This window comes from Scophthalmus maximus, chromosome 8 (genome assembly GCF_022379125.1).
Source record: "Scophthalmus maximus strain ysfricsl-2021 chromosome 8, ASM2237912v1, whole genome shotgun sequence".
NCBI classification, from domain to species: Eukaryota; Metazoa; Chordata; class Actinopteri; order Pleuronectiformes; family Scophthalmidae; genus Scophthalmus; species Scophthalmus maximus.
In genome coordinates, this window is record NC_061522.1 from 3,466,194 (window position 1) to 3,487,327 (window position 21,134).

Consider the following 21,134-nt stretch of genomic DNA (forward strand, 5'->3'; position numbering starts at 1 on the left):
TGTGTGGATATTGTTTACATTTTTAAAGTGTGCTGTGTGAAACGTGCTGCTGTTACACCGGTTATTTCCCAGCTTGTGATAAATATAGTATCTATCTATCTATCTATCTATCTATCTATCTATCTATCTATCTTTTCCCCCCCAGGGAAACCCAACAGTTCCCACAATGAGCGAGCACAAGGCGACATAAATAGGACAAACATTTTTTGAAATAAGTAAAGAAATGTTAAAAAGAAACAAAACCACAATTCACAATGAAAAGAACGAGAAAACTCTCCCCTTTGCCTGTGGGACTTTGTGTGAGGAGGGAAAAAAAGCAGCAGCAGCAGCAGCAGCAGCAGCAGCAGCCCCTGCCTCGCCCCGCCCCTCCCGCGACAACTCCTTGAGCTCTGATTGGAGGAGCGCGTACGCGCCAATCCCGACGTGTCTATCAAGCTAGGTTGCAGCGTCACGGTTGTTGATGTGTAGCAGTCAGAAGTCACGCAGCGGAGCGGACGACTAGCAGGTGAGCACCCACGGACCGCACGCAGCGGCCACCCAATGCGGCTGACCTCACCGTCGAGCCGGCGAACTCTAGTTAACATGCCCAGAATGGGGTTTTTAGAGATTTTTAAAAATTTTAATTTTAAGAAAAAAACGTCAAGTACAAGTGGCCGTTTTTTTCCCCTTCTTGTCTGTCTCTCTCTGAGTGCGTGGCTCGCTCCTAGCGCCGCGCCGCGTCGTGTCCAATCGATCCCGGATGACTGGGAACCCATGAATGGAGCCACTTGTTCCTCGGTTCATATCGAGCACCAGCCTCCTTCGTGGCGGTGGGGTTTCCATAGTTACTAAACGGTCTCGTGAGGGAAACCGGAAGTGGAGAGCTTGACGGCTAACGCCGTGTTAGCCCCTCTGGTAGTAACGGTCGAATAATTAGCCAATGACCTCAAAGACAAGTCAGCTCAGTATCCGACCACAACTTATTACCTATCAGCAGCCATGACATGAGACGTCAGGGGTCATCACACCTGTTGCTAAGGTGTGCGAGTCGTGACATCACTTCCGGGGGAACAGTATAAACAATTCATGATTGTTGACATCAATCCCACAGGCTGTGGTTTGAGCAAACAGATCCAACATGTCAGCTTGTTAGAAGAGCTGCAACAGCTAATCGATTAGTAATCCACGACTAAATTAATCGCCAACTATTTTGATAATTGATAAATCGGTTCATGTAGTTTTTTGGAAGAAAAAAAAGTCAAAATTCTCAGATTTCCGCTTCTTGAATGTGAATATTTTCTGGTTTCTTGGCTCCTCTGTGACAGTCAACTGAATATCTTTGGCGTGTGGACAAAACAAAACATCATCTTGGAGTTCTGGGAAACACAATAGCCATTTTTCATCATTTTATAACATTTTATGTACGGAACAACTAATCTATTAATGGAGAAAATAATCTTTTATAATGATGTTGCTTATTAGCGAGTACAGTGACATCATTTCCGGGGGATAATATTAATAATTCATGATTGTTGACATCAATCCCACAGGCTGTGGTGGAGCAAACAGATCCAACATGTCTGCTTGTTAGTAGAGCTGCAACAGTTAATCGATTAATAATCGACTACTAAATTAAGCGCCGGCTGTTTTGATAATTGATAAATCGGTTCGTGTAGTTTTTAGGAAGAAAAAAAAGTCAAAATTCTCTGATTTCAGCTTCTTGAATGTGAATATTTTCTGGTTTCTTTTCTCCTCTGTGACAGTCAACTGAATATCTTTGGCATGTGGACAAAACAAAACATCAATCTTGGAGTTTTGGGGAAACACGATCAACATTTTTCACCATTTTATGGGCCAAACAACTAATCGATTAATCGAGAAAATAATCTATAATAATAATGTTGCTAATTACTGAGTATAGTGACATCATTTCAGGGGGATAATATAAATAATTCATGATTGTTGACATCAATCACACAGGCTGTGGTTTGACAAACAGATCCCAGAGCTCAACATGTCTGCTTGTCTACTGTTGGTTGTGTCAAGTCATCCGCCTCTTCCCTACACTCTCTCTCTCTCTCTCTCTCTCTCTTGTTTTCTCCCAGTAGACGATGCAGTTCCTCGGCCGGCTGTTGGACACCGTCTCCTCCGTGTCGACCCTCTTCACCAACCCCTACCGCGTGCGGGACGTGCCGCTGTCCGACTACGGTGGAGGAGGCAAGGTCTTGCTGAAGGAGGAGGGACGCATCCTCTTGTACAGAAACACCAACTATCAGTCATGGGACGGCCTGCTGATGTGCCCTGAGACACCCACCATGGTGCTGAGGTCAGTTTTGCTTTGTGACAGAGACAGAGATCATGGAGGGAGTGGGGCGATGTGCCACTGAACTAGTTTTGAATGTGCCAAACATGCCACTGTTTTTATTGTTCATTGATACATTTAAACAATATTTAAAGCTACAGTGTGTAATATTTATAAGAACTTATTCACAGAAATGTAATATATTGTCCATAACTTTGTGTTCATATATGTATAATCACCTGCAACAAAGAACCAATATTTTTTCGTCAACTTTGAATGAGTTAAATATAGTTACATGAGGTGGACCCGACCTCCATGTTAGTCGCCATGTTTGCTGCGTTGAGTTGAATACGGTTGTTGCACAAAATGTTCCAGAATACGTCGCATTTGCGTTGAATTTTCTGACGCTGCCGGACACCGGAAAAGGAATCAGCGGTGCGACACCATAAAGTGTCCACTGTCGGTTGCTCAGTTGGTTGCGGTTTGCAACTCTTCCACCAGATGATGCTAGAAAAGTACAAAAATTACACACTGGGGCTTTAAGTTTCTTCAAGTTAAAAGTTTTCCCTTTTTAATGTGTGTTTGCTGCAGAAGTGGTATTAACTCTTTGCTGCAGAAGTGGTATTAACTCTTTTACACCTCAAACATAAACAAATGCATATATATATATATATATATATATTATTGTTGTAACCATTTCACTGCCTGCACCAGGCTGTTTCAGGTGGCATCGGAGGAGGACGCCATGAACTGGTTTGCGCAGTACGCCCTCAAGCTCCGCCCCTTCTACGAGACGCTCCCTCTGAAGGCGGAGACCACGCAGCCAATCGTGGACTGCATCCGCCAACACCCGGACTGGAGCTCCGCCCACGTCGCCGTGGAGACGGGCTTGAGAGAGTGTCTCAAGCATAACTATGTCCAGAGGTAAGACGGGACGTGCTGACTTTTTTCTTTTTTCCTTTTGGCTTTTGTGGTTCTGACAGGGTCTGGATCAAATCAGCATGTGTCAGCACCTGATTTGTACTTTTGAAACTTAGTTCAGTGGCTGATACATGCACAATTACCAGTATGGTAAGGTGAGGAGTCAGTCATCTCCGTGCCGCTCTGAAATCAACTCCATCCGTCTTTTCTGTCTGCAGCCAGATCAACAGTCGGGACGCTTTAGGCCAGACGCCGCTGCATCGGGCATGCGAGCGCGGTGACCTGGTGTGCGTGAAGGAGCTGTTGGACGAAAGCCAAGCTCGCACCGACATCAAAGACCACAGCGGCGAGACACCCATGCACTGCGCCGCCAAGCAGGACTCTCCTGCCGTCATCCAGGTGAGCGAAAGTGAAATGGGGACAGGTGGGAAAATGCTGGATCAGTCTCCGTCCATCTTTCAACCAACACTTTTCCTTCCTTCCACCGTGCACCACCCTGTCCTCTCCTCATCCAGGTGCTGTGCTTGAGACTGTGCTCGGGGGTGAACGAGCTGAACGGCAACGGGGAGACGCCTCTGCACGTGGCCTGCCGCTTGGGACGCGTGGAGGGCGTCAAAGCTCTGTTGGACGGTGGGGCCAAGTGCGACGTCGCTGGCGGCACCGGCTATCCCATCCACAGTGCCATGAAGTACAGCGAGAAGGGGTGAGTAGGGGAGAGGGTGAGGACACAGCACACTGTCTTCTGATAATGTTTAAAATGATTTCTCTGGATTATAGTTACTCCATGCCTTAGTGTTTAAGCATTTCAAATTAATTTTTCTGAAACGTTCTGTCCAAATTGAATATATTTTTTTTATAGCTATACAGCATCCCAAGGACCAGTGACATTAAAAAACATATGGTTTTGAAGTAAACCCTGCTGAGCTCCATCTATTATAAATGTCTAGTTATGAACAAATGCCTGTAAACTTATGAGTTTTTCCCAATATACCTGCAGGACCATGGTTTGTTGAAGTCGGGATAATAAATGAATACATTTATATAACAGTAAAATTGATCTATAAGATTACCTTCTCCTCCAGATATATAATATATATAAGTTAGAGCCCGACCGATATATCCGTTGGCCAATTATATCGGCCGATATGAGCCTTTTTCACAGACATATCAGTAGAAAAAAATAGCATTTATGTTTACAGTTTACATAAATAAGTTACGTTTATGATATAAACGTAACTTATATATATTTATCTATGTATTTTTTGTTATATTTATATTTCCTTTTTTTAGTAGTTGTTTATGATAACTAAAACATCAAGCCTCAATTACAATTCTTTATCATAAAGGTTTGATAACGACCTCTTAGGAATCATAAACAGATCTAAAAAAATAAAAATAATCTTGTTTAATAATAATAATCTAATATCGATATCGGCAACAGCCCCAAAGAAATCCATATAGATCCGGCTCTAATACAAGTAGTGTTGTGTAGGCAAGCTGTAGAGGTTGTTGAAAAAATATTTGTGATGCAGACTCAAACCTTTTAGAGCATTTTAAAAGGGTTACAAAAAATGTCATTAAAAACAGAGGGGACTCTGTGGAGTGTATTTCAGAGATGATGAGTTATGTACCTAATACTTAGTATTATAAACAGTTTATATTTTATATATTCTAAATAATAAATGGTCCTCTTTCACTGTGTGTTTGCGTCTCAGCTGTGTGGAGGAGATCCTGAAAGCAGACCGAGGCCAGCTCCAGGCTGAAGACTCCATGTACGGAGGGACGCCTCTGCACTGGGCCAAAACTGCTGAGGTAAAAAAAAAAATTAAAATGTACTTCTTGGGTTTTTATGGTTGGAAATCCATAATGAGCTGTTCAAATTACATATTTGAATGCTGGCGGTATAGTGCACCTCCAGGAGGAGAGAAAGCTTTGATGAAATCTTAATGGGCTGTTTGACTATTGATGAGTAAACAGTCAGAGACAGAGAGGAATCTTTAGTCCTGCACAAACCAATGAGACAGCCTCCTGCCAGTAATTGATGTTGCTCCGGGTTCTCTGGTCGCTCAAAGTCATCAGTGTTTGGAATCACAAACGTTTTAAGAGGAGTTCACAAAGACTAAATGTACGTTTGCTGTTTTGGTCTCTTTGTGTCAGATGTGTCGTGTGCTGCTGGAGCACGGCTGTGCGGTGAACTACCTCAGCAAGACGGGCGAGAGCGCTCTCCACATTTTGACCAAGAGGGGGCGCTTTGAGGCGGCCATGGTGTTGCTCACCCACGGGGCCAATGCTAACCTGAAGGGCCAGGACGGCAACACGGCCCTTCACCTTGCCATGAAGGTGTGTGTTCGGGACATTTCTGTGGTCTTTATCGATCCATGTGAAAACATTTACCTCTAACTGATGATCAAAATGTTCTTGAAAGTCCAGGAATGATGAGACGACACAGTATTTGCAAAAGGGGAAAAACACAAAGCGATTTACAGGCGTATTAAAATGCCAGGAGCTTTGGAAATCTGGTATACACCGTAAGGATGTCCTTCACAGATATCGTTCTCTGTTATGAACAGAACACTCTCCCTTTCACTTGATATGAGTTCTTACTGACATTTCTTGAATATGAAAATGTTCTTGTGTGTTTGTTTTTTTAATTTTCAAAAGCTGCACATCTTTTTTTTCAGCTGGAAAAAATGTAATCCCGTTGCAACTATGCACTCCTTCAGAATGAATAGTATTATTTACCGTCATCCTTCTGTGCAAATGTATACTTAAAAAATCCTTTATATATTATCTTTTTTGTGACTGTGTTGCTCATTAGATGGACCACATTGACTTGATCAAAGCTCTGATCGTGTTCGGTGCCGATGTGGAGATCCACAACGACCTGGGAGAAACACCTGGACTGATCGCCGCTCGCACCAGCAAAGGTAAGTGAGGCAGGACGAGGAGGGATGGGGAAAAAGATGAAAGATGGTTAAAGAAACAGTGGGGAACTCTTGAGTCTGGATCTGGAAACTGCAGGGATCAAATTAAAACTAATTGTGTAGGACATCTAACAAGATCTAACAAGTTTGATGTCATGTGGTCTTAGTTAAACGCACATGTTCTGCTGTTGATTAAAAAAGCCTGTAAAATTCTTGCATTCAGAATTCCCATATTGTGTTACAGAACACAAACCAGTCAATAGATGTAAGAAGCAGATCCGTATATAAAACTAAGTCGGTATCGGTATCTAATTTTGAGTGACGTTAGAAAAATATTAAAGGAGACATATTATGTTGTTTTTTTGGGTTTTCTCTACTGTGATTTAGGTTTTTTGTGTATGTTAAAGGTTTGTAAAGTTAAAAAGCATAAACTCTGCTCCTGGAAATCATGAAACGCTTCCTCAGTCGTCCGGACGATACTTTCATAAGATGGTGACATCACCATCTTACGGAAGTCCATAAAGCGTCTAGCGGCTTGTCTGGTACTCCCCCCAACAAAGCGTTATCGAGATAACTTTCTTACACGTGCTGGAAGCAGTTGACCAATCACAACAGCGTGGAGCCAGCTGGCCAATCAGAGCAGAGGGAGGGGCCTTAAAGAGACGGGAGCTAAAAACCAAGTGTTTCAGTAAGAGGCTGGAAAGAGGTGCTGCAGGAATGGACAGTCTGAGGAAACTGATGTGTTCACTGAACATTAGGAACATGTGGTTACATCTTAAGTATTTGAAAAGTATGCAGTGTAAATCATTACAAACTTAATCCATCACAACAGTCATATTTGTTATGTACAGTGTTTCTGTTGAAGTTAACAGACGTTGGTTGAACAGTGAGAGTTCAACCAACGTCTGTTGGTTGAACTCTGTGTTTCTGTATTGATGCTAGATTATTGCATGAGCATATTTGTTTAGATATGATTGTGTTTGAGACCCCCTGAAGCAGAAATAGAATTTGCATTTATATAATGATTTTGAAAATGCATGATAGTTGCTAACAACTCGCTCATGTTCTTGCTTTCTCTCTCTCTCTCTCTCTGTCTGTATCTCTCTCTCTCTCTCTCTCTCTCTCTCTCTCTTCTGTCTCTGCTCTTTGTGGTGTGTGCATGATGTCTAACACATTAACTTGCATGTGTGTGTGTGTGTGTGTGTTTAATACGAAAGGTCCTAATAGAAAGATACTGCTGGACATGCTGTGTAGTGTAGGGGTCCAGCGTTGCCACCCCCCCTCCCCTGGCAGCCCTCCCCCTGTCTCCTACCAGGTCAAGACTCAAGGCATAGGTAACGCCACTGACCCCTCACCTTGACCTCCGCTTCACTGTTCTCTGGTTCACATTTCCTCCACTTTAAATGTCTTATCTTTGAGTCAGCGGAAACTGTTTCTACTGGGATATATAGTCTTTTATATTTTCCATAATTCTTCATCTGAATATTTTTACATTTTGGCTGTTGAGTAGAATCATCTTCAGTCCATAAAATTACTATTTCCCAAACATTATTTTTATATTCAAAATACTGTGGAAGAGAGTTATGCTGATAGTAAAATGATAATGACATTAGTAGAATTATAGTTGAATTTTTTACATAACTTTCATGAATAAAGAACGTGTGATTATCTAAAATATAAATACAGATATTCGTATTTAAACTCCCATGTGGCTTGTAGAAACCCAGCGACCCCCTTTCGTTTTCAGTCCTTCAATCAATCAATACTGATCCAGAGCACTGTCCCCATCATCACCAATAAGCTGTTGTTGTGATTGGCTGACAGGGTTCGAGGACATCATGTACGTGGGGGCTACGATCGGCGCGATGGGCAAAGGCACGTCTGAAGTGGACGGACGCAAAATGGTGAAAACCAAGTGAGTATTGTACAAAAAATACGGGGAATATTTCTGCACTTTTTCTCTTTTCTGAAGTGAGGAATGCATGAATTCTTTTGGACGAGCAGGGAAGGATTGTTAATTTTTTTCTCATCTCAGATTTATAATTCATGAAATTTTTCCCTCTTTTTTTTATTGGAAAAAAATATATAAAAATAAAATTAGTGGGTGATACATGGACTTACTGTAAATGTCCCGAGCAGAAGGTCTCAGTTTCAAAATGATTTCCACTTCTCTGTTCTCTATCCACTTTCACCATCGAATAAATGTACAAAAGCCAAAATATTAGAAGAAAAAAAAATAAAATGGTTAAACTGAAAAGTTGTCTTTCGTTTGCCATAGATCATAAAAGTGCTTTTGCCTTTTTGCTTTAAGAGTCCAGGCCTTTGGGCTTTTTTAAATTTCCCCATGAAAATCAAATAGAAGTCAGTGTCAATAAACATCAGGTAATAATATCATTGAATTTATGTGTATTTATACTACTTGGTATCTGGAGCTAGACCAGGGATGAATCTGGCACTTGTGTCTGGTTCACTGATTGTAGCTGGAATAACCCTTTATTCAGAAGCTCTTTCTGAAATATGAGAGTGGTTGTATTTTCTTTATCTTGCTATATAAGCCTTGACTATATCATTGTGAGATGCTAAGCGGAGGGTACCGCAGTGTTTTTACATCAAGGGAAAGTCCCTTTTTTCATCAGACTAAACATAAGATTTGGAGCCAACAAGATGTAAAGAGGTGATTATGTTCCCTGATTTTTTCTCTCTCCTCTGCTGCAGGATGGACAGGCTGCTGTGTCTGGATGGTGGAGGAATCAAGGGTCTAGTGTTGATCCAGATGTTGATCGCTCTGGAGAAAGAGGCGGGTCGACCCACCAGAGACCTCTTCGACTGGGTGGCTGGCACGAGCACCGGGGGGATCCTGGCCCTCGCTATAATCCATGGTTTGTGTGTTTTCCTTTCACCCCTCACATTTTATTAATTTTTTTTACAACGCTGCATCGAAAAAATAATGATTTATTTGTATTTATAATCTTTAGGTAAATCCATGGAGTACCTGCGCTGCTTATACTTTAGGATGAAGGAACAGGTATTTAGGGGGTCACGACCCTATGAATCTGCACCGCTGGAGGACTTCCTGAAGAAAGAGTTTGGAGAGAACACCAAGATGACAGATGTCCAATACCCCAGGTAACTTTTCTGGTCAAAACTGTGTAAAGAGACAGAAAAACATACAAGTCTCCTCAGACAAACACGCAAGTGAGTGTTAAAAGGATCTAATGCTAATTAGTTGATTGTGTGAACTAGTACTATAGTACCACAAGAAAATATGCAAAAATAAAACCAATACTCATAAAAACTCTCCTTGGAAGTTTCAGTCTTCAGACAATAAGTTCCCATAAAGTTTGGCTGTATTTCTTTCTTGTGGTAATTTATGTTTTTTTTTTTTTTCCCCTGCTCTTGGAAAAATAACATCAGTCGGCTTTAAGTGGCCCTTTTTTTCTGAGAGTCAGTCAGTTTGAAGAAAAAGTACAGGGCCTTTGAAATTCTGATTTCACCCTGGGGCACCCTAAAGGCCTCAGGGCTCTGGACATTTAAAAATAGTTGCCAAATTCTGAAAAGTTTTTTGTGTCATGGATCAAACCTCTTTTCTTACGCAACTGACTGCACGTTACCTATATATATATATATATATATATATATATATATATATATATATATATATATATATATATATATCAGTATCACACAACAAACCATACCCCACAGTCAATCCTCCACCCCCCACCGTCACTTCCTCGTCTAGCATGTAGTGTTCGATGGTGGAAACCTTACTCTTCATTAATTCAAATTACTTATAATTGGTGAAATGGACAGTGAAGCATTACGATGACAGATACAGCAGAAGCAGCATACGCAGGCCCAAGATGTTAAATACTCAAGAGACCAAACGTACAAAACATGGCAATAATAATTTATATTGACTTTTTGTGTATAATTGTTGTTGGTTTGTCAAAGAACATTATAAAGGGCCTCTATACTTATCCGAGCCCCACATGGTGTATACCTAATTAAATTAAAAAGCACATCCCTTATCCAGTGTGAGTAAGAGGGTGGGGCAGCATCCTTCCACTTCAATAGAATCAATCTACGGACCAACCTCTCTCCTCGCTAACAAGGACTCGTTTTGTCTCTTTCCTCTTTCTTCCTTTGTGTCTGAACAGGGTGATGGTGACCAGTGTCCTGGCCGACAGACATCCGGGCGAGCTGCACATCTTCAGGAACTACAACCCTCCCTCCGTCCACAGAGTGCCCCCGTATGCCACCACCGCCACGTACAAACCCATCACCGTCCCACAAGGTAATCCACAATGGAGTGCATTTATTCTACCACAGGATGGTGTCAAAGTCTTCCAAATCCTACATTTAGTGATTCAAGGATGAGGCTATTTTAACTGCAAAACTGTAAAACTCGGTTTAATTCAGGAAATGAAACCGGAAAAAAGGAGAAAAGCTCTGGGCGTGAGAGCAAAAAAAACCTCTGTCTGAGTTTCCATGTCTCCGCAGTTGTGCTGTGTTGTTTGAGTGGCAGCCATGTTGTTGTTGCAGGATGGGAAGATGAGGATGTGTTGATAGTAGGATGCACAGAGGAGCCGCCCAGAAAGCGTAGGAGGGTGACGGATGAAGGTGTGTGGATGTGAGTGAGAGACTACCAGCATGTGAAAGATGATTTGATTTCAGCACCTCATACATTCAAATTTGTTGACGTGATCCTCAACAAAATATGTGCTTTCTAATTTTGTTTTTTAAGAAATGTGTTTCCGCTCTTCTCACCATTGATGAATGTGGGTTTCCTTTTCTGCTATTCTCGGGGAAAAAGCCATAAGACTGTATTTCATATTCTTGTATTCCTATCAGAACAACTTGTTTGGCGAGCCGCTCGCTCCAGCGGTGCCGCTCCCACCTACTTCCGACCAATGGGACGCTTTCTGGACGGAGGGCTGCTGGCCAATAACCCGACACTGGACGCCATGTCAGAAATCAATCAATACAACAAAGCCTTAAAAGCAGAGGTCGGCAAATATGGTTTTATTTCTCCCTTGGTCTTTCCATTCAGTTAGTTCAATCGCTAACTCGTATGGATTTTTTTAAGTATTTCATTTTTTCATTATGTCATTAATTTATCTGTGTACTGTCTTTCAGGGCCATGGAGAGAAAATTAAGAAGTTGGGTATGGTGGTCTCCCTTGGCACAGGTAAACCACTTCATGGTGTCTGATCACAAATCATGTTTTTTATGCTCCTTCTGAACTTAGCTGAATCTACCCTCAGAGCTACTCCGAAATATCCGTAGCACATTGTGAATAACTAACTCGGGATCAGTGTCTCTGAGCGAAGTCCCACATGTAAATGTGCCCCCGTGTGTTCTCCAGGTAAACCCCCTCAGGTGGTGGTGAGCTCTGTGGATGTTTTCCGACCCTCCAATCCTCTGGAGCTGGCCAAGAGCTTTGTAGGAGCAAGGGAGCTGGGCAAGATGCTGGTCGACTGTGTGAGTGCTGCAGCTGCTTCAATCTGCAACACTTGCTGGACGCTCAAACATCAATTTCTACTGCCCTTCTTTTAATCAATGTTTTTTTTTAAATTTTCATCTCTCTCTGACTGAGCAGTGTACAGACTCGGATGGCTGTGCCGTGGACAGAGCCAGCGCCTGGTGTGAAATGATCGACACCATCTATCACAGGTCTGCTGGAAGTTGATGTGCTTTGGTTCTTACTTATAACTAACTCTGCTCTACGCCCTCATCAGTTTTTTTGTTTCCGTTCTTTATCTGTCCATCTCCTTTGTGTCTCACTCCTCTGCAGTGTCTGAAGTAATTACGGCGTGTTAGTTGACAGTTTGTTGCCGTAGCTGACATTGGCAGATGAAGTTGTTTTATGAATTATGTTAATCCTGAAAACCTGGAATCGGGAAATCCGCTCATCTGGCATAAACGAGATATGGCTGCCACTTTATCACATCATAGACTATTAACATGTACTTGTCATTTCATGTGCAGTGTCATTCAGTTTAGATTAACCAGTTATCTAAACCACAACTTGGGTACAGACCTATCCAATACTCCTTTTATTGAAACACAATTCTGCAGGATTTCATACATTTAATTATATTTCTGTTTCGTGTTTTCCTCATTTGCTGTTACCTATTACCTATTACTCTCTTTTGTGCAGACTGAGTCCCCAGCTGTCACAGGAGGTGATGCTGGACGAGGTGAGCGACGCGGTCCTGGTGGACATGCTGTGGGAGACCCAGATGTACCTGTATGAGAAGAGAGAGATGCTCCGATCCCTGGCAAACGTGCTACTGGGTTGACTGAAAGCGTGAGGAAAAATCCCGCGGAGAGGCTGTGAAGATGGCGGCCACAAGAATAGAAGAGATGAAGGTATATACCGGGAGAGGACCCTGAGGGGGTCCAAGATAGAGAGTGGTTGGACGAGGAACAAAGGCATTGGGCTGGTAGAAATGCAAACACTGACAACTAATGCACTTTTAACAACTGACTTGATGTTGTTTAATGAAAGGTAATTTACGTAGCATCACGTGACCTTATCAATGACCTTACCATTATCAGGTGTATTTGTTTGTCTGTGAACCAGTGAAGGACAGAGTGTAGACTTCCCCATCATGAGTAGGTGAGTACAGGGTAAATGTTGGTGATAGTAGTATCAACCAAATTAGACAAAACGTAGCACGCACGCACACTGACCGTGACACTGTCGGCTTACTGTGGTTTTGTTTCCTGTTCTTCATAGTGTTTGGTGAAAGATAGAGCAGGTTAAAATCTATTTCGGACTTTGTACGGTTTCCTCTCTCCACTATTCATTTTCATGCCTTTGTAATTTATTCATTCTGACAAAATATCTAACCTCACACCCACGTATTTAACTCGTAGTTCTTCAAACCGGAGTGGAAACTCAACTTGAATTATCAACTTACTTGAAAGACAAAGAAACAGAGGAATCACTGCTTCCCGCACAACGTAAACCTGATGCAACAAACTATTTCCCTTGTGTTATTTTGTATCTGGATTAATTATTGAAGTGTATACTGGTATGGTAATAAAATATATTAATATTTACTCGATGATGTATCCATGACTGGTTTGTTTCTTTCATGCCGCAGTCATGCAATTTAAAATGTGTGGTTTGTAGTTTAATTCAGCCTGCATCTTTCTGCCCGCATTTCATTGATTGATTAATCAATGTGGCCATTAAAAAGTCAAAACAGTGTAAGAGGGAAGGACATTTAAACAAAGCAAATACAAAACAACGCTGATATAAAAATATTAACTTATCAAATAACTAATGAGGGAACCTAATGGGGAAATAACAACAACTTTCGAGACCTGATATCATTGTTATATGGTCAAAAATGTAGCAAAATAAAAATGTAATGTGTGAAATCCAAAGAAACAGAGAAATATGGGGAGAATTAATATGTTCCATCTTGATACCAGTCACTCTTTTAATATAAACGAAACATGCTGCATTAAACAAAGTGTTAGCTTATATTAGCCTCAGTCAATGTCAAAAAACGGCTTCAACACAGTAATAATTTCACATCAGGAATTTTTTTTACTTGGCCTTTCATTAGCTTTCTGTAACTTAACAGCCAATAACTAAATATTCACATAAAAACGGAAACGTAGATTCAATGGAACAAAACAATTATTCAAGAAATAAGTAGTTTAGCTTAGCTAGCTTTAGCCCACGGGATCACTAGCATGCATCGATTATTTTTCTTTTTTGGACATTAGGAGACGACCAATAGCCTTAATATAGTTAAGGCTAGCAGTCACTGGCAACAGGCGTCAACAAGTCATTTCATATTGGGTGAGTATGTTTCATTTTGTAAGTCTTAGCCGAGGGATTGCTAGCATGACTTTACACCCACTGAACTGCTTTGGTCACTTAGCGCCAAAGCATGTAGCCTTTTATGCTACTACCTAGCATAGCTACCTCTAAAAGGACAGACATTATAAAAAAAATAAAAATGGACATTAGACTCAATAATGTAAAAAATCATTTAATATGTATTTTTTATTTAAGTGACAAAGAGACGATCATCAGCTAATATGGTTCAGGCTAGCAGTCACTGGAAACAGGCGCCAACAAGTCATTTTGATGTTGGGTGAGTATGTTTTTTATTCGCTGTACATTAGCTTTCTGTAACGTAAGAGCTGTTTCCCAAGTACATTTTAACATTAAACAGTAGAAGTAAAAACTTCTTTTATTTAATTTTTGAGAAAGAAGAAATTTGACCGTAGCGTTAGCTTAGGGATTAGCTGGCATTATTTCGCAAAATATCTGTTTGATTACTTATCTGGTCAACCCGCCTTTAATCTTAACTTTTGCCTACAACTCATAAGATTTGCACTATGGCCTAAAATATTTTGCTAGCTAAACTAATAAGTAAAGTAAGCAATATCTAGTTGCAGGCAGCTACAATAAGTCCCATGAATACATGTTTCAGGTGTCGGAATTTTGTGGATATTATGTATTATGCAGGATAATGAATAGTCCTGCACTTTTTTGTTGTAGATTAATTTTAACATCCTGATATTTCACATAAGTAGCATTTGTTTAAAGGTTGTTGCTGCGGTGGCAAACCCACCGTGATGTCACCTATTGATTTGTGAGCTGCCACTTTGAAGGCTCGAGTTTAGCATTTTGACCGGCGCCATCTTGTTTTAGTTTTATAACCACACCTAGGAGTGGGGGTGGGTCTGACTGCGCGCCCATCTGCACCTGCAACCATGCACTGATTGAATGATACTTAATGTCAAACACGCTGTATCCACGCTCCAATGCTTGTGGTGTTTTATCGACTATTTCACTCTAAATGAGATCACATTTTACATAATGAACGTCACGCTGTATTGAAGAAGACTTGAAAATAGTGAAGTTTACTGATGTCATAAATCAAGTGAGAACTTTTGACTGACTTATTTTTGCAACCATTGGAGTCGCGCTCTCATGGTCATTCCGGCGAGTATAGGCACTTCCGCATTAGCTTCACTTTCCTGTCCCGGTTATATTTTTATATTCAGTTCAGGATTTTGACACAGTGACAGTCTGCACAGCAGTAAAGCCTTACAGACAAATCAGAGGAACTTCCTGTTTTCACTTCCTAAAGCAGGCAGTGGGTGTTAGTCAGCGCTCTCAAGAGTGCACTTGATGTGTCAAGAGGCTGGAAATCTGCCTGCTCACATGAAGCAGCACAGTAAACTGAAGTCCCTAAATGTACAGTAAATGTAATGAACAGGACAAAGTTCTCTGCATGTTGCGTTCAACAAGCTTTTGTTTTTAGTTCTGTACTTATTCTCGGTGTCAACTACCAGGCCATTATGCCAGAAAGTAAAGAAAATAATGCATTAGACTTGACCGTATCATGTTGCAAAAAATTAAACATATATAATAGTAAAAACATAATGATAAAAAATGAATTAACAATAATAATAGGTTAAAAAAAATCTGTTTTATCATAAGGCTCTTAAAGTACATTCAGAACAGTAGCCAACCTGTGACATAAGTGCCATGAAAAAACGATCAGTGGTGTATTCAGAAAATATATTTAATAGTGATTATGGACTTCGGCAGCATTGAATTTTTTCCCAAAGCCTGAATCATTTGCATAACAATTGCTTTCTCGGGTAGTTTTGGGTTTCAAGTTGACAACAGCGTAGGGAATGTGCTCTTGTACTTGGGCCTGGTGTAGCTGGACTTTGGAGTAAAGAGCATCTGCGTGGTTAGAGAGGTCGACTATGCTTTCATAAAGGACTTCCTGCTCTGCTGGTTGAGCTGAGATGACGTCATACACATGACCCGGGATCATCTGATTGCGAGACAAGAGAGAAATTATATTTTATTGATTTTCTTTAGCAATACAAAACTATTCCAAATAGAGGTACTAATTGCCTGGACCAACTCTTGGATACCTTAGCAGAATTAATCAAAATGATGTGTATTCATAAAATCCAAAACTAAATAGTGCAGAGAGAATCTAATTTTAAAAACAAGATTCACGTGTTTCTAACGTACAGTGCTGTTGAATGTTCTCATTCTTTCCCTTACCTGCTCCAAGTTGTCTGAGCTTTCAGTTCCTGGAGACCTGCTGGACTTCATCTTTCTTCTAGTTAGTGAAATGAAGAAAAACAACAAAACGAGACTGTTGAATATGTGAAACAAGGTTAATAGTTAGGTGTAAAAGTCATCGCTCTGAGATGGAGCACAGTGAGATGCTCACCTGATCCGCAAGAAGACGGCGATGGATATTATAACCAGGAGAACAGCTACAACTCCTGCGGCTGCTGGTGCCCATCGTCGTCTTGTGTGGACGGTGAGCATTTTTTCAAGAGATCTCATTTGGCGGTTTTCAACAGCACAGGAGTAGTTTCCTGCGTGCTCGCCGCTGACGAGGTCCAGAACCAGATGTTTGCTTTGTCTTTTTGTCAGGTCCAGAGGTCGACTGTTCAAGTACCAAATGTAGTTTGTGTCGTCGGTCAGAGGACAGCTGGTTCCGCAGGTCAGTGTGACTCTCTGGCCCTCGGTCACCGCAGCAGAGGGAGTAAACCTCACCCTCAGGTCTGAAAGACGACCACACCGGTCAGTAAATGTAAAGGGCATACCTCGACGACAAAAATGTCGTATTGTCAGTGTCTTCTAAAACAAACCATATAAGTGTGGTTAAATTTGGGCAACTATATGGTAGAATTAGCTACCCTAAACTATGTGTTTTTTGTATGTCTGAACACCTATATCTGAACCTTAAAATAAAATTAGAAAAAGCCAGTAAACCAAAAAAAGTTCTTCAATTTCAGAACTGTAAATGGAATTGGTTTGTTGAACCTCACTATACAAAACATACTTGTATTTAATCTGAATACTGTACCTGTGACAACCAAAGTGACTCCGGGCAAATCCAGCTGTTTCCCCGTTTGGTGGTCTGCTATGATTTTGAATATGTATTCTGCAGAGTCATTCTTGTTCAGCTCATTGATTGTCAGGATGTGGCGGTTTTTCGTGCCGTCATGATACTTAATACGAGGTGCCGTCTCTTTCAGCTCTTCAGCAGCTGCTGTTGCGTTTCTCTCTTTCTTATACCAATATTTAGCCTTTAACCCATGTGTGTCCGGATACCAGTATTCACTTGAAATGTTCACTGAAGAACCTTTCAGAGCACAGATTCTCCAGCTGACATAATTCACTCTCTGGCAGTTTTCATCATCAATACCTGAAACATAGATTTAAAAATAAAAAATTAAAGTGGTTTTTAGCTTTTAAAAAGTTACCTTAAACAATAAAATAAAGTGAAGAATATCTGTGGCAGTTGGTCAAAAAAATTAGCAAAAAAAGAAATAGAATATACTGATGGATCTACCTTAAAGCATTTTATGATTTGATATTATTGTTGAATACAATAATACGTTATTGCATTGAGTCATGTGAAAATAGTCACAAATAGCATGTATCAGTTTTGACATTATTCAAAGCATCATACAGTATATCTTAAATATCATAGTATGAACAGACCATGAGCTGGTTCATACTCACATATTTCATCAGAGAGCAAATCCTCGTGGCCCCTCACAGCACAGGAGAAACTGTCAGGGGAGGAGCTGGGAACTAGAGACGGTAGTTGTTTCTTATTCCGTCTGTTCTTGTACCATGTGAAGGACGTTTGAGAGTCAGTCAGAGAACAGTTGGTTGTACAAGTCAGTTTGAAATGGCCCGTAACTGCAGTCTCAGACTTTTGAACATGTACTTCTGTTGGGAAATGAAATAAAACAAAACAACTTCTTATCAGTTTATCTGTGCCGTGTTAATTTAGATGCTCTCATACATTGAGGGACCTAATAGTTACAAAGGAGATAAAGTCATCATTACAATATCAATACCATATAATTAGGAATGATTTGTCAGTCTAAAAAAGCTGTAGAGTGTGTGACTTTCATTCATTCCTACCGTATGATCATAAAAAAATGTATGGTTCTGTATTATCTTTAGTTTGTGTCTTTAGTCCTATAAGATGCAGGGAAAAATGCATATTTAAGTAATAATAATAATAATAATAATAATAATGCTTGTCTTCATTGTGAGTTCTTCATGACGTCACTCATCATATGACGGTGAATCATTTTCTGATCAATATAAACTTTAGATTGTGTCTCCATTATTTGTGGCACAATCTTGGAAAGGGTGTTTTTCGGACCCTGTTTCATTGACGTTTGACTGATCAGCTCCAAAAGTTAATCATCTGGAGATTCCCACCAAGTTGGGTGAAAGTCCCGTCATCGCGTATTGTAAATGAATTTCAAGTGTGGGCTTTGGTATGTGGTACGTGTCGGCGTGAAGTTATTTGAGAAACTTAACCTCGGGGGTATGTGATGGAGCAGGGCCCAGAGTTGTGCTGATGAGAGCACATTCTCCCTTCAGCATAGGTCACAGTGAAGCACGACGGTGTGACGGAATCTGTCCAAAAAAAAACAAGCTTGATGATTTAAGTCTCCAGTGCCCGAATTACAAGATATCATTGAAAGTGATCCACACGTTGTCACTCACCCACTGAGACTTTGGCTCTGAGATGCTCGTAGCCTTTGACGGCACAGGAGTAGTTTCCCGCCTCCTCCCCACTGAGCAGCTGCTGGTACCAGGGAGACCAGTCCTCATACAGCGACGCTCTGTCCTTGTACCAGACGTAGAGCGCAGGGCTGTCAGTCAGAGGACAGCTGCTGCTGCACATCAGTGATACCGTGTCCGCCTCTGTGGCAGGAAACACCTTCACCTGCAGGTCTTAGGCGTATAAACTAAGAGTTAAAACACTCACAATATTGTTTGCGCAATAAGATATGTAATAAATCAGCAGCAACTACAGTACCTGCAACTTGGAGCTGAATTCCTCCCTTCTGACAATCGTTTAAGTGATTTTCGTCACTACAACAGTAAAAGTTTCCGTCACTCTCTCTCAGATCGCTGATCGTTAGAGTTGGAGGACTTTCTGCTGATATGATATGTTTTCCGTCCGCAGAGATCTCCCTATGATCAAGCTCGGTGCCGACCCTGTGTTCAGAGAACCACTTCATGTTTGATGTGGGATGTTGAGCTGAGCAGCGCAGATGCACGGATGAACCCTTTAAGGCACAGACGCTGTTTGCTTGAACCGCTTTAACAGAAGAGTTGTATTAGCAAACATCTGGGCACATTTATAGTTCTTATGTAATTGATAATAGATAAATAATGGATTCATTGTAATGGTATGATTTTGTAAAGTATCATACTGATGTGCTATAATGCATCTAAAGAGCAGAATATGACGAAATCTTAGCAAACGTTCAGTAATCTTTTTTTTTTTCAATCCACAATTACAGTTCCCAGTCACAATTCACGTTACGTATTGAAGACACAAGGGGTCATTCATACCGGAGATGTACAGGATTAAACCCAGGAACACACATCCACGATCTGCCAACGACATGTCTGGTGTCGTCTTCAGCTCGACTGCGTCTGCTCAGCTCACGAAACATCTAAAAAGAATGGTCAAAATCGACAGCGTTTCTTTTTCCAACGGAGAAAGGCTGATGACAGAGGGTTTCTCAGACCGGAGGCGGTTTGTCAGACGCATCATTTGCAGTTATGACACCACAAATCCACTTCCTCATTACGATTATGAGGAAAACAACAGAGCTGCGTCTGTGGCGTCTACAGATGAGTAACGCGGCGAGTGTGGAGCACAACTATAAGACCCACTAAGGACCGGTCATGGAACGGTCATGTATGAGCAGCTAACCGTCAGCTACTGTTTTAAAAATGAGTGTTTTAACTGTAGTTGGTCCAGTAAAACCCCATCAGCCTGCTGCTTGACCGCTTTTAAAAAAACAGAAAACCTGCAGCTGCTCAGTCTCAAAACCAAACCGTGTGAACCTGGGACCGTGGTAAACGCTCTGCATGCGTCACTGTGCAAATATAAACATAGAATGTCACTTTTCATTTGGACTTTTCCATTTATAGTAATCAACTCAACGACCAAGCGACTGACAAGGTCACTGAGTGAGATGTGACTCCCTCGTTAGATTGAGCATCTGGGTAAAGGTGAATCTAGACTAGTTTAAACCTAGCAAAGTTCTTTCATGGTAATGGGTAATAACGTGAACGAATGAAGAAGAGTGAAATGCAGTAAGTGCGTTGTCCGTACTGGTCCCAACGGGTGAGAAGAGATGCACATTAGCATAATATTATGATTGTCTTATCTTGATATGCTCATATGTAGCCCGTCACAGAAATAATTCTCAAGGTATAATTGTCATTAAAGTTGTCTTGTTGATAGTGATCATCTTGATCTCTATTAAGTTGCGTGTGTGTCCACTAGGGGGCAGCAGAAGCACGTGAACACAATAATGACATCATCACCGTTTAAGCAGATATGGCAAGCTTGATAGCAAACAGTTGCTTGTTCACACGTCCCAAAAAAAGTCCACAGGACCACTCTGTAAAGTTTAAAGGTTTACTTTAAAAACAAAAAAAACTGCAGGAATTTTATCCATTCAAAGTTTTCCACAACATTAAAAAGAAAAAAGAAAGGGCAGATGCAAGAAATCAACATTAACTTGTTGAGAATATATATATATAAATAAGAATATAAACATGTCAATCTGTAAATATTTCTCCAAAATAAATGCAAATCCCTGTTTCACGTATGATATGAAATTATTGTATGCTAATTAACCAAACATTAAATAAAAATGCATTAAGGCTCCTACATTACTGGCCCCTAATTGTTATCAATGTCCTTAAAACACTTACTCAAAAAGGGTCAACTTAAATTAAAGGTGCCAACATGCTAAAAAAGTTCTGTCTCAATAATAATAATATTAATATTTTCATTTTATTTATATATGATCTTTAAGAAGCAGCTTCACAAAGTGCTTTCACAAAAACATAAAAATTATATTTCAACAACAATACAGTTTCCAGGGCACACATCTGTATAAAAAGATGTAAAAAGACAACATTAATTAAA

The 21,134-nt window shown here is 40.7% G+C and overlaps 3 protein-coding genes across 8 annotated transcripts in view; 2 read left to right on the plus strand and 1 right to left on the minus strand.

Annotated features, from left to right (window-relative positions):
* Positions 1-429: 429 nt before the first annotated feature.
* pla2g6 (phospholipase A2, group VI (cytosolic, calcium-independent)) lies at positions 430-13,202 on the plus strand. Of its 6 annotated transcripts, none has more exons than XM_035637205.2 (19): positions 430-505; positions 2,088-2,305; positions 2,996-3,205; positions 3,421-3,601; positions 3,718-3,905; positions 4,918-5,014; positions 5,360-5,542; positions 6,021-6,129; positions 7,344-7,460; positions 7,951-8,041; positions 8,842-9,005; positions 9,102-9,252; positions 10,287-10,423; positions 10,672-10,749; positions 10,981-11,135; positions 11,266-11,317; positions 11,495-11,610; positions 11,729-11,802; positions 12,290-13,202. In XM_035637205.2, the coding sequence occupies exons 2-19, from the start codon at positions 2,091-2,093 to the stop codon at positions 12,429-12,431; spliced, it is 2,460 nt and encodes an 819-aa protein (XP_035493098.1). In that variant the 5' UTR covers positions 430-505; positions 2,088-2,090; the 3' UTR covers positions 12,432-13,202. The 6 variants fall into 6 exon arrangements, 4 of the variants coding, with proteins under 4 accessions (XP_035493098.1, XP_035493097.1, XP_047189639.1 ...); XM_035637204.2 differs by having other exon boundaries at positions 438-505; positions 2,085-2,305; XR_004794245.2 differs by lacking the exon at positions 430-505 and having other exon boundaries at positions 12,290-12,501; positions 13,012-13,202.
* A 674-nt stretch (positions 13,203-13,876) lies between these two features.
* Positions 13,877-21,134, plus strand: part of LOC118312537 (platelet-derived growth factor subunit A-like) — a 30,589-nt gene continuing 23,331 nt past the window's right edge. The window contains exons 1-2 of the mRNA XM_035637209.2: positions 13,877-13,951; positions 14,168-14,249. The gene's annotated coding sequence lies outside the window, so the exon portion shown is untranslated. The remainder of the gene's footprint in view (positions 13,952-14,167; positions 14,250-21,134) is intronic.
* Positions 14,129-19,740, minus strand: LOC118312535. Its single transcript, XM_035637208.2, has 9 exons — positions 19,538-19,740; positions 18,996-19,280; positions 18,680-18,910; positions 18,491-18,589; positions 17,672-17,884; positions 17,010-17,351; positions 16,365-16,704; positions 16,193-16,250; positions 14,129-15,953 (listed from the first exon to the last, which is right to left on the minus strand). Exons 1-9 carry the CDS (start codon positions 19,590-19,592, stop codon positions 15,693-15,695), a joined length of 1,884 nt encoding a protein of 627 aa, XP_035493101.2. The 5' UTR covers positions 19,593-19,740; the 3' UTR covers positions 14,129-15,692.

Bases quoted from the DNA above. Each gene is read 5' to 3' on its own strand.
- pla2g6 (XM_035637205.2), top strand. From the start codon at position 2,091: ATGCAGTTCCTCGGCCGGCTGTTGGACACCGTCTCCTCCGTGTCGACC. The intron at 3,206-3,420 runs GTAAGACGGGAC...TTCTGTCTGCAG, and splicing joins AAGCATAACTATGTCCAGAG to CCAGATCAACAGTCGGGACG. The intron at 3,906-4,917 runs GTGAGTAGGGGA...TTTGCGTCTCAG, and splicing joins ATGAAGTACAGCGAGAAGGG to CTGTGTGGAGGAGATCCTGA.
- LOC118312535 (XM_035637208.2), bottom strand. From the start codon at position 19,592: ATGTCGTTGGCAGATCGTGGATGTGTGTTCCTGGGTTTAATCCTGTAC. The intron at 18,911-18,995 runs GTACTGTAGTTG...TATACGCCTAAG, and splicing joins AATTCAGCTCCAAGTTGCAG to ACCTGCAGGTGAAGGTGTTT. The intron at 16,251-16,364 runs GTGAGCATCTCA...TTCACTAACTAG, and splicing joins GCCGTCTTCTTGCGGATCAG to AAGAAAGATGAAGTCCAGCA.